This window comes from Emydura macquarii, unplaced genomic scaffold (genome assembly GCF_026122565.2).
Source record: "Emydura macquarii macquarii isolate MOO-44397 ecotype Brisbane River unplaced genomic scaffold, CSIRO-AGI_Emac_v2 contig_2473, whole genome shotgun sequence".
Taxonomy (NCBI): Eukaryota; Metazoa; Chordata; order Testudines; family Chelidae; genus Emydura; species Emydura macquarii.
Window position 1 is genome coordinate 7,086,906 of NW_027132610.1, and position 12,899 is coordinate 7,099,804.

Here is a 12,899-nt window from a genome sequence, read left to right on the forward strand (position 1 = left end):
TAAAATCCAAGACTACACTGATCTGCCAGTCACTCGCACACTCCTGCAGAGTGGGGGATGACGGGGGCATAGCTCTGGAAGCTACAGCAGCTGCAGCAACCACAGAGCAGCCATTAGAGGGGAAATATTCCTCCCACACAGCCCTTGCGGGATTCCCAATGTGCAACTCTGCTTCCCAATAATTGTCCCATAACAGATAACTCACAACCGTGTTTGAATAAGCAAGTGACTTACAGCAGACAGCTCACCTCCTTCTTAAATATTAACCTGCAAGCTTCGTTCTTTTGTATTTCCTGCCTGTGCTGTAAACCAGAAGGGGATAATGGCAGGGGAAGAGGAAAAGTTACACCAACTCCATGCCAATTCCTCCCTGGAGAAAATCTTGACATTTCTTACCTGCAACAGATGACTGCCTTACAGGACAGTGCTAGATCGAGGAAGCACCGCCTGACTTCAAACGAGAGGGCATACTTCAGAGTCTGGCCATCAATAATGAGAGCAGTATCATTTTCTTTGCCCAGTGAATCTCCCAGGTTTGTACAGTGATGGGTCAGGGTGGCTCTTGTTGCCTAAAGTACAAACACACACACAAAAAAAGAAAAAAATGTTTCTTTCTACTGTACTCCAACTGTCTCTCTGAACCAGAGTTAGCATCCTTGACACATTCTCGGACTCAAAGGTGGGTTAGAATAAATGAGGTCTGGTGCTTCCATAGCTTTTGCCACTGCTCCCCCCCGAAAATATCATGGATTCTTTCAACTTCCCTCCCAGCGCCTACTCCAGAAAAACTTAAGTTTGGAAAATGCTTTATCTATTGTTGAAAAGGTCTAGGTATTATTATTGTTTCACCATCTCCCCAAATGACTCAATCTTCAACTCTCAACCTTTCCTCAGACTCTTAGGTAGGAATTGCAAAAGTGCTTACGCTGGTCTCTCTTCCCACTGAAGCCAGAGTTTTACCATTGACTTCAATGGAAGCAGAGTTAGGCCAATGCTGAACATTTTTGAAAATTAGTTTCTCAGTTACCACATTTTCAAACAGGGGCATGTAAATTATGAGTATTCTTGTGTGTGGGCAAAGGAGTATGCATCCTTTTTAAAATGCAGCAATTCGTTCCTGCTTCAGGCTCTCTCAGGCCACCAGACTTAGATAACAAAGACTTTAATTACCCCCTGCTCAAGCATGGCACTTTGATGAAGAAGATATTCAACAACTGACATCTTATTATTCTGCTACCAGATTCACAGTTTTCTTGCATATTTTTTAAATCAATGGCTATGTATTGAAATTCACAGCATGTTGTTTCACCAAATTTACTCTAACAAAAAAGCTCTTCAAAAGTGTGTCTACATTAATGACTTTGTTTATTCAGGTTTTTGGGGAGGGGCTTTTCTGACATGTTTGTAAAGTAAAGGGGAAAAAAATCCCACGGATCCTGGAAATCTCTGGAGGAAGGTCTTTTCAGAGGCAGAGGCAGTCCACTGGAATGGTGCTTGCCTGCATGTTTCTCCACTAGGCTCTCCTTTAGAAGCAAAGTTGCTTCCCCCCGCTTCCTGGTAGAACAGCTCACTCCATACTTGATCTATCCAGGTCCCCAACTGATGCAGTGATCTGATAAAGGACACAGAAGGCAAAGCTGAGTGCCTTAGTATGCAGCACTGTTCTTGCTTTTTTGAAGATAGGGTGGGGCTTCACTAGAGTGACCAGATGTCCTGATTTATCATGATATTTGGGGCTTTTTCTTAAAGAGATGCCTAATGACTCCCATCCCCCTGTCCTGATTTTTTACAGTTGCTGTCTGGCTACCCTAGGCTTCATTCCCACTCTGTGGCCTAGAAGGGAGGACTGCTGCTTCTATTGCTTCCATGGGAATTTCCAGCACCCGCCCCATCTCACGTTTTCCATAAGCAATTTTCCATTCTGGTATATCTCCAACACACAATGTTGCAAAACAAAGCATCATTTTTTGCTCATCCCAGCACTATGAAGTTTTAAAAACTCATGCCAACTTAACTATCAAATATGTGTCTTGGTGTATTCATGCTTAGATGTTCTTGCTTTCTTTGTGTGCTGGTCTACCGGACAAATTTATCTTTATCTAATATGAACAACACTGGAGCAGGATTATATCTGTCAAATGAAAATACTATATTTATGTCTCATTGTAATCCATTCATTGTTTTATGAACCCACATTTCTCCAGGGAGAGCTAGAAATCCACAAGTTGTTGCTGTGTGCTGCATTTTCAATTTGCATCTCTGATTTAACAGACAGATGTAAAAAAATAAATGTAGCCAAACTACTCCCTACAGACTACACATCTGCTGGTACTGAAGAGTACAAACTATTCCAGTTAAGTTTAGCATTAACATACAGTCAGGATTTTCCCTCCACATTCACCTTATGGGATAATATGGCTTTTGTTTGGGGTTAAATCAAACCATCCAAAACATATGGAGACCAGAACATGCACACCTTTGGGAAGATGGAGACATACCAGCAGACCAACTTTCTACAACAGGAGGTAAAATCAGTAAGGCTCCATTTACACAACAAATTCAACTGACGGTATGTCTACACTGCAATCAGAGGAGTGATTGCAGCACATGTAAACATATGCAAACTAGCTTTGGTCTAGTTACCTCAAATAACAATAGCAGTGAAGCCACAGCAGCATGGGCACCAGCATTGTCTGGCCGCTTGAGTACATGCCCAAGGTCCTGGGCTGGCTTGCATAAACTGCACTAGTGCCTATGCAGTGTGCTGCCACAGCTACAGTGCTATTATTATTCAAGCTATGTAGATCAACACAGCTTGGTATGTCTACGTGGGCTAGAATTACACCTCTGATTGTAGTGTAAACATTCTCTGAGTTAGGGGCCCAGGTACACCATGGAACACCACTGAAATCAATGAGATTGCCTAAATGTAAATAAGGGTAATATTGTCTTCTATCCCTATTGTATATGCTGCAATGTTTTCTCATGCATCTGCCATCAAATAAATACAAAACAAAGACAGAAGTATGTGGGTTTTTTTTAATGTATGATGGAGTCTTCACTTCCTGTCCTAAACTGGTGCTAAGCTTCTATGCACTGTGAAAACAAGTTGACAAGTTTCACCCTAGAGGCTGTTGTATTTTAGAGATGAATGAAGTGATCCATGTGTACAATGTATACATTATTTGTTGTAGAATGCTTGGAGATCCTCTTGGATAAAAGGTGAAGGATACATGTAAGAGAGTCATCATTACATGCATACTGGCAACCTCTATGATCCTCTGTGGGATTGCTGAGTTCTTAAAGTTCCCAGCTAAACAAATAGATTGCAAATATAAATTTCTTTGATATTCTGAAATATCACACAAATCACTTTCTATAGGGATTTCATGTTCCAACTGAAAGCCATTCAATATATATATAAACACACCCATTCCCACACAGCTTGCCAGACTGCTAACAATCCTGCAGAAAAGAGAAATTGCACTTTAGAATAGTTTGATGTGAAAAGGGGACATCTTCTATTTCACGGATCTTGCCATACAGTCAAATATGCCCGTAATATAATTATTTTTCTTTTGGGGCTGGTGTAGGATTCACATAATTCAATTCTGAGATTAAGTGAACAGGACAACAGTTATTTCCACAGCAATCTAAAACAGAAACAGCCATGTTACCATAACTAGTGAACATGTATTCTGGGGTTCGGGGGGTGGGGGGTGGGAGAGGGGTTGGGTTTTTTTTTTTTTTTTAAACATTTGCCACCACACTTTGAAGTATACAGTTCTCTGGGCTGAAACTGATGTGATGACATTTTTGTAGTGTAGCAATATCATGATAGATATCATGTTGCAACACTACATTTCAGGACTTTGGGTTTGACACAATTTGTAGCTAAATCCTGAACCATTTTGGGCTTAAGTCACTTCTAATATATTTACACTAAAAAGATTAAATGTAATAACAATGGGAAAAGTGAGCATTTTGTTTATTTACCTGTGGATCTCTTTACTATTTACAATCTGTTATTTTGAGTTAAAGTGTTTACACATTATTAATAGTTTCCATTACAGCACCTTCTATTCAAAGGTCTCCCAGTACTTTTAAGAATACATCTGTGATTTCAGAAGAGAAAAACTTGCTGTTCATTCTATATTAAATAACGTTGGCCTTCATTAAACAGAATAAAATACATCAAGGTTTCAAGTTCTCTACTTTCACCTCCTGATTATTTTCATTCACAACGCTGTGTGACCTTGATTTGACCTTCTATGGAGACAGATAGCAACTACACTATATTTAGTAGCAAGAGAGGCATGGATGCTACTTAACTCTTGCTTGCCTTATGAGTAATCTTTCCAGTAGAGTAGATAAGAAATGCATGAAGAAAGTTATCAAACTTTCAGAACTGCCTGAAAACTAAGGCAGTACTTTGAGTGCCCTCAGCATGGATGGTAGCATCAGGGCTGTCAAACTCTGGTGGCTCTCTCTTGGTGGAGAGTCCAAAGGTGCCAGACTCAAAGGCGCCCTTCCCAGGGCCAGAATCAACAGTACCGTATGCACGGCTGGTGTCTCCGACTGGCCCGGTTTGGGTCTCACTCCGTCAGTGTCTCTCTGCCCCGCAGAGCTTGGGGTTGGGGATCACCCCGAGTCAGTTTTTCTCTGCTTCTTTCTCAGCACAGGCAATGGAAAGCGCTGCCAAGAGTCCTGTGCCAGAGTTGTCTTCCTTGGCACTGGGGAGGAACATCAGTGCCAGGAGTCCCGGGCCATAGACGCAGAGTCCTTCCTCAGTGCCAGAGAAGCAGAATGGTGCTGCATTGCCTTTACAGATGTAGGGGCACTTCTTACTGAACCTGAAGTATTTGGTGCCGAGTCCACGTGACACAGCTCCAAAGAGGGACGAAACGCTGCCTCAATAAGAAGAAACTTGAGTCTGGTGTCCCTGCCCTTCTTCATTCTGAGTGTGAAGCCCTTGTGTGATGAGGTGTACAAACCCCCACAGGGCAACAAGTGGCTAAAGTTTTATATTGGGCCCAGGAAGCCCTGCCCCACCACACCTGCAGCAAGGGTGACCAGCTAGCAAGTGTGAAAAATTGGTACAGAGGGTGGGGAGGAAATAGGCATCTATATAAGGAAAAAGCCCCAAATAGCAGGACTGTCTCTATAAAATCGGGACATCTGGTCACCCTACCTGCAGCAAATGCTCCACTGGGTGGAGAATTTAAAAGAGAGAGAAACAGCTCATTAGGGTGGCAGAGCTGCAAGAGAACAGACCTGAAGCCCACAGCTTCTGCAGAGCAGAGCAGAGGGAAGCCTAGAGTCTCTGACACAGCTTCCCCAAAAGGACCCTCCCTGAGGGAAGGGAGGACCCACCACAGAAGTAATCAGAGAAGATAACTATTTCCCCCCTCTGTTCTGCCTGTGGACCCTGGACAGTGGTAATCCCCTCCTCACAACCCTCCTGCCAGTCATGGGTTGCGGCTTTGACCATGAGGCCACACTTCCCTACCAAATCCCAAGGGAGGACCATTACACCTTGCAAATCCTGCAACACTCCCACCTCTGGGCCTCCCCCAGACACTTGAGGGAGCTGTAATCTGAATCACTAACCAGCATCAGGTTATGACATGACACACACAGCTTGACCCTGGAGACCAAGGCGTACCCTGGTACTGAGGAAGGGCTAATCCCGCTAAGTGGGGTCCGCTACTAACTAACTAACTGAAATGTAAACTCTAAGAAAAGAACTATTTACAGATAACGAATAAAGTTCACTGCGAGAGGTTCTTGCGGGAAACTGCAAGGACAAGCAGCACTTTCAGTGACCATCACAGGTAGTAAGAAGGAACTGACAGGGTGGGTGGGGTCCTATATACCAGCGCTATGAGGGCATGACTTCAGGGAGCACCAGAGCCAACCCAATGGATACCACTGAGGGAAAAACTTTCTGGTTGGAATGGTTTCTATGTTGGAATGGACATGAGCAAGCACTCAAAGAAGAACAGTCTGTGACTCAAAGACAGCGGCGGGTATAATAGTTTGGAGAAGGTTAAGCCTTCTCAAGCAGAAGCTCCTGCTCCGTCCCTCGTCCTACCCAAGCTCCACCTCCGCTGCACCCCAGGCTTTGGCCCATCCCCCAACCCCAGCCAGCCACAGCACCGAATCTCCTCCCAGCAGCAGCCGGGGGCTCACCTGGGCTTAGTCCCCAGGCGGTTGGGGGATCCCAGGAAACTCCCCCCTCTATCCTGAAAAGAAAGTTGTGCAGAGGGCCACACCTGCCCCAAGGGGGAAAGGAGCTGTGGGGCAAAGAGAGGCTCTTCATGTGGGCAGCGCATCCCACCCCACCAGGGAGAAGGGGAAGAGCCGCCCCCTCTGCTCTGCATTCCCAGGCCCCTGCCAGGCGGTAAGTCATGGGCAGACCAGGACCACATGGGGCAGGGGGAGCCAATGGCGGCTACCAGCTGAATTACCACTGGAAGCATTGGCCACAGGAGCGGGAGAGGCGCCGAGGGGAGCGCTCAGCACTGGCCAGCACCTCTACCTCCAAGTGAACTGAGGGAGCAGGGCTATGGGACCACCCCACAACAGCGTGATGTCGCCCCCTCTCCCGAGGCTCCACCCCTGCCCATCATGCACAGGTCTTCATGGGGGGATCTGGAGAGAGGAGGCAAAACCACCTGGAGGCAACGCCGCTGCTGGGCTGGGCGGGGGTGGCTGCAGCCCTGCTACCAGGGACATAGCCAGAACTCATTTTTTGGCAGGACCTGCGGCTGACTCAGGTGGGCCTAGCAGAAAAACAAGCACTTCCAGCTTCCAGTCACGTGACCGGAAGCCAGAAGTTCAGGAAAGCGACTGGCTGAGAAATTAAAGCTGCCCGACGCTCCAGTTGCCAAAGTAGCAAGTTATGCGGAGCATCAGCAGCAGAAGCAACCAGTTGGGTGGGCCTGCTTTCAAAGTGAGTGGGCCATGGCCCACCCATAGCTATGCCCCTGCCTGCTGCTCCCCCAAATCACCTGGAGGCAGAGGCACTGGCCAGAGCTGAGTGCTTCCCTCAGTGCCTCTCCCACTCCTATGGCTGCTGCTCCCAGCAGTAACTTGGCCTCGGCTCCCACATGGCAGCAAAACTGGCCCTATACTGGGAAGAACCATGATCTGGTTTTCCAACAAGGGGATGTGAAAAAAAGACAATCTACTCTCCCAGTTGTCTGGGAGAATTTATTCTCTTGCTCGTGATTTAATAAAAGGAATTGGGGGAGGGGGTGTGTTAGAAGGTAAAAGCAGCTGGGATGTGCAAGCTAACAGCGAGAATGGATGTTTATGCTCCTGAATAGTGAGCTAAACAGGGTGGAGAATAATGGCAGGAGAGATGTGCAGGGAGGAATACATTGGAGGGCATGGCACAGCAGAGAACAAGCAATGCACTGTTGGAAGAAGCAGGAGAAGAAAGGAGGGAGGATAAGTGGAAGGTGAGCAGGGGGAGTCAGGTGGGCAGAATGCTGACTGTCTTAAAGAGCTTACAATGCCATGCCAGTCAGCTGGGAGGATTGAAGAGATACTTAAAGGCAGCAAGAAGGAAGGAGCTGCTTCCCAACCAGCTTTCTATAATCCAAGGTGTGCAGCTCTTCTGGGAATTAATACGGCCAAAAAGGAGCCAATTCCAAACTGGAAACAAAACCACCCATTATGCTAACTGTGTTTAATGTGCTGAGTTATTCTTACTGTACGGAGTAACTGCTAGCATGATGGATATGGATTACTATGCTCTATGCCTTCTTCATTACTATTACCGAATAAAGAACTTCCTCCATGAAACTGTAAGGAATTAGCTTTAAGACCTCGGGGTATCATGTGTTTACACTATACCAGGTAACACACTGGGGAACAGCTTAGGGTATTCAAACTACAACAAACTCAATCCAGGAAAAATGAGGACGTTTGGGTGAAGAATTAGCAATTTTGTCTACTATAAAAATTGTAGCATGCAATTATAACAAGTTACAGTAATTCAGTGCACACAGTGTGGGTCTATTTTTGATGACTGATTCACCTCATATATGCAATAGCAAGAACAGGAAGTAGTGTTAACTCTAAGAACCCTTATCATTAAGATTCTAAGGAGATGAGCATCAGCTGAGAAAGGTCATTCCTAAACATTTGCTTTTTCCGTATTTCGAACGCATCAGAACATCCAAATCCTGAGCTTATAAATAAATATTTGAGAAGAGCGAAACTACCTCAGATCTCAGAGGATGATGTGGCAGCTCCTGGTAGGTAAATTGCTGCACAGGAAGTTGAAGTGCTGGTCCCTCTTTTAATTAAATTAATGGCATACTTCAGGGGAACAAGATTCCAGATTCACGGAAAGAGGGAAAAATTGTGATCACATTCTTGAAGAAGGAAAAGATCTTATCAACTGTACATCATACAGACCTATTTCTTTAATTAATGTGGATGCTAAAATGTATGCCAAGGTGCTAGCAACCAGACTGTCCTCTTGTTCACCCTGACCAACCTGAGTTCGTTGCTGGCAGGCATTCTCTGATAATATCAGAAAAACTCTGAATTTGATCTATAATGTTAATTCCAGCAACTTTTCCTTGCACTGTTTTCTTGGGATGTTTAGAAAGCCTTTGACTGGTGGGAGTAGGAGTAGTTTAGACAGATTTTGGTAAGGTTTGGTTTGGGAAATCAGTCTTCTATGGGCATATTGGCCATGTATACCCATCTTCGTGTGTCTGATTTGGTTAACAGTTCCCTCCTTTTAATTTATTTAAGGGTATGAGACAAGGCTGCCCTTCAGGCCTTCTGTTTGATTTGGTAATGGGGCCATTTGCAATAAATGTGAGAAACATAGGGTGACCATATTTCCCAAAGAGAAAACGGGACACCGCAAGCCACTCGCCCAAGCCCTGCTCCTCCCTCCCTGCGTGGGACTGGCCCAAGCCACTCGCGCAATCCCTGCTTGCCTGCCTTCCACACGAGGCTGGGATCGGCGTCACTGCTCACCCAAGCCCCTGCCCAAGCCCTGTCTCTCCCCCTGCACAGGCTGGCATCACAACTCGCTCTCCCCCCACATGTTCCTCCACACCGCACTTTTTGACAAAAGTGAGCATTTGTCATGTTTGCTCTTGCCGACTGATCAAGTTGGCAAGAGAAAACAGGACAAAACACTGTTGCCAAAAAAGTCAGGACGGTCAGGACAGGGCTTAAAAAGGGACTGTCCCGGCCAAAACAGGACATATGATCACCCTAGGGAAACAACCCCTTGGAAAAAGACATCAAAATGTCTTCTGGATTAACTCAAAATAGCTTTGCTTATTGACGACATCCTGTTATATTTGCAGGATCCAGAAGCCTCATTAAAAATTGTGGAACAACTGACTTTGGCATTTGAACAGGTATCAGATTTCAAAATAAATTACAATAAATCTAAAATTTTAGGAATTAATATTCCTGCAAGGATCGAAACAAACTATCAGCTACATAAGTTTAAAGGAGTAAAGGAATCTTTAAAATATTTAGTAATAAATATTGTGAAGAAACAAGTATCTTTTTAAGGCAAGCTGTCCTTCACTGTGGAATAAAATAAGACTTGGAGGAATGGAACAAATATGAAATTTCTTGGCTAGGTAGGGTAGCATTGGTAAAGATGAATGTCCTCCCAAAGTTATTATTTTTGTTTCAGTGCGTCCCTTTTGGTATCCCTGACATGACATTAAAAACATGGCACGATGCACTATTAACATTCATATGGAACCATAAAAGACAAAGGACGAGTTCTAAATTCTGTTTAAGTCAACCAAGTGGGATGGACTAGCTTTCCCTAATGTGACTTCTTCTTCTTCTGCACCACAATTAAAAGATGTGATCAACTGAGTTAACAATGGACCATCCAAATACTGGGTAAAACTTGAACAGGACTGGCGCCCAAATATAGCTATTTATAGTAACTGTTAGGTTAAAAAGAAATTTAGGTCATCAAAAATAAATAATCTATTCATCCAGGCCACTTTTGCAGTTCTGGACAAATTTTTCAAATTCCTGATGCTGACCCCATCTCCCTTAGCTACTTTAATTAATAATCAGGAATTTATCCCTAGGAAATATCAAAGTGACTAGTCATTGTGGGTAAGAGCTGAGATTATTCAGTTTGGACAGCTATTCCTTGGTCTTGATCTGAAATCATATCAAGGGATATGTAATAATGTAAATAATATAAAGCTCCCATATTTTCAATATTTACAAGTCAAACATTTTATTGTGAAATCTGGATACTCTATCTAGACCTTTAGCCATGTTTGAGGAGTTGACCCAGGGGCAAGCTGGATCAAAGGGTTTAATTTCTAAGATATACACAATTTTGACTGAAAAAGATGTTGATAAGACAACTCAGATGAAAAGATGGGCGAGAGAAACTTGGACAAAGAAATTGATCTGGATAAGTGGGTCTCTATATTGAAAAGTGGATATACAGTTTCAATTTGTGTAGCTCATGAAGAATATTTGTATAAGTTACTTTATAGATGGCATATGACTTTAGTAAATATTCATCATATTTTTGCTACTAGGGAGGCGCTCTGTTGGAGGGTTTGTGGGGAAAAAGGAACATACTTGCACATGTCGTGGTTGTAACCAGGAATAAGATGGCTTGAGGAAGAAATTATCAAAGAGATTCTTCTTATGACAAAATGCCAGCTTCCTAGAAATCCCCTGACCTGCTTATTTAATGCTTCAGTAAAGGATCTACATTTTAAACAGAATGACAAATTAATTTATTTTTACTGTTAGGAGCAAGATTTTGTATTGCACATAATTGGAAAAATGTGACTCTTTCTCCTATGAATTGTGATATAGTAAAATATGAACTGTCCTTTTAACAGAAAAGGTTTCATACTAAGTACGTACACAAGCGACAGAGAAGTGCCAAAATGAGGATACAATTCAGAAATTTGGTCACCGCTTTTTTTTAAAAGCAAACTCAGAGTAGGAGGACTCCCAAGCCAGCAAGCCATTATCTTTATCTTTATCATTATCTAATATTCTTTTAATATTAACCTGATCCTGAATAAGTAATAAGCAACATATGATGCTGTATTTTAAGGTTTTATTGTAACTTTGACGTAATAAGAAGTTTCAATATAAAATACAAGAAAAGAAAGATAATTCCTCCTCTCTCTCTCTTCCCATCTCCTCCCTTGCCCCACCTCCCTTTAAGGTTTCTCTTGATCCCAAATACAGAATATGACCTCTTCCACCCACTTGACCCACCTGAAGGGTTGAAACTGATTCCTACTCCCCTAAATGGATGGAGACAACTGCATGCCCCTGCCCATTGCCTGGTTCTGTGCCAAGAAGTCCTCTTTTCCTGCCCTCTGCAGTCTCCTGAAGCCACCAGTACCCTGCTGCTTCTCTGCATCAGGCAAGGAAGAGCTCCAGAAATAATGGGAAGCAGGTAGAGCTGGTCAAAATGCTTTAATCAAAAACATTTGACAAAAAATGGCTTTTGAACCAAGATATGCATTTTGTTCACATTTGTTTGTTTTGCTTTACAATGACAAATTTTGAAAGGAAATATTTGGAATTTTTTCAAAATGTTTCATTTTGGTGAGGAAAAAATTCCCATTTCCTTTCAGTTTTTTACTCTCCCCACATCCCCCCCCTTTTTTTTTTGTTTACACAACTAGACAAAAGAAGAAGAGAGAAAAAAAGTGGAGGGGAATGAAGAAAAAATCAGAGGCTACGAGACAGTGGGGGTGATTTTGTATAAAAATGAAATGATTTTTTTATTTCAAGAATTTCATTTCAAAATGTTTTGTCAAAAACCAAACAAAATTCATAAAAATGTTTGACCATAACAAAAAACCCGTTTTGTTTGAAATGTTTTACAAAATATATTTTCCATTTTTGACCAGCTCTAGAAGCAGGACTAGGAGGTCAATAGGAGAGGCAGCAAGTACCAGCCAGACCTGCCTACAGTGAAAAGTCTCAGAATGATACACAGAACATTTACTTATGTGTGTTCATATTCCAAAAGTGGACACCCTCTACACAGCTCCCCCCAAATAACTCTTATGTACCCTCACACAAATACATCACACAACTATGTCCCATCAGTTCACGTCTTCCACCCTAGTACATCCATTCCACCTTTCCCCTTGCCTCATCAACTCTCTGCCCTTACTACAGTCCATCAATTCTCCATGCCCCACTGATGTTCTCCCCATCAATTCTTTCTTCTACTTTCTTCTCTTTCCCTCCTTGCTCCTATCAATTTTCTCCTGCTCTCTCATCCTCCGTAGTTCTCTATCTCACCCAGCCAGCTTCTTCCTCCTCTTCATTCCATTAGCGTTTTCTCTTGCTCCCTCACCCAGCCACCTTCATCCATTATTTTCCCCTTTTTCTAACTCCATCACCACAAACACAGACTCGTCTTCTGAAGACTTTGTATTTTTTCTGTTCTTGGTAGCACAGCAGCAGCTACAGTGACTGCAGGGTTGATACTGTGACTCCCTGGCTCCCTTTCCTTTGCCAGCTAGTCAGTGCTCCCTCCTATCTGCTCTTCTCTTCCTCTCCCCCCTCTGTCTCTCTTATTGGGAAAGGAGGACCTGAGTACAGGTAGGGTGTTAATTGGCTAGTCAGTGAAGATGAGAGGTGAGACTCAGTCACTAACTTGGGTCAAAAGATGGAGAAATCAACAGCGTTAATGCTTGAAAAGTGGAGTCTCATGTCAAAAGCAACTAATTAGCAGGATTAGTAATAGCCATCAAGAGACACCACTTAGGACTCCTACGCAACATTTCAATCCCTGGCCATAGAGTCTCTTTCCTCTCCTGTGCAGCAAGACCTATAGCCAAAGTTCAATGAACTAGTGTCCTATATCACAAGAGGCCATAAATCAG

The 12,899-nt window shown here is 43.4% G+C and overlaps 1 protein-coding gene across 2 annotated transcripts in view; it reads right to left on the minus strand.

The window, feature by feature from the left end:
* ATP8A2 (ATPase phospholipid transporting 8A2) overlaps positions 1–12,899 on the minus strand; it is a 523,365-nt gene that overhangs the window by 313,079 nt on the left and 197,387 nt on the right. For both annotated transcript variants that reach the window (XM_067562894.1, XM_067562893.1), the window contains exon 24: positions 397–569. In XM_067562894.1, coding sequence (XP_067418995.1) covers positions 397–569 — 173 coding nt within the window. The remainder of the gene's footprint in view (positions 1–396; positions 570–12,899) is intronic.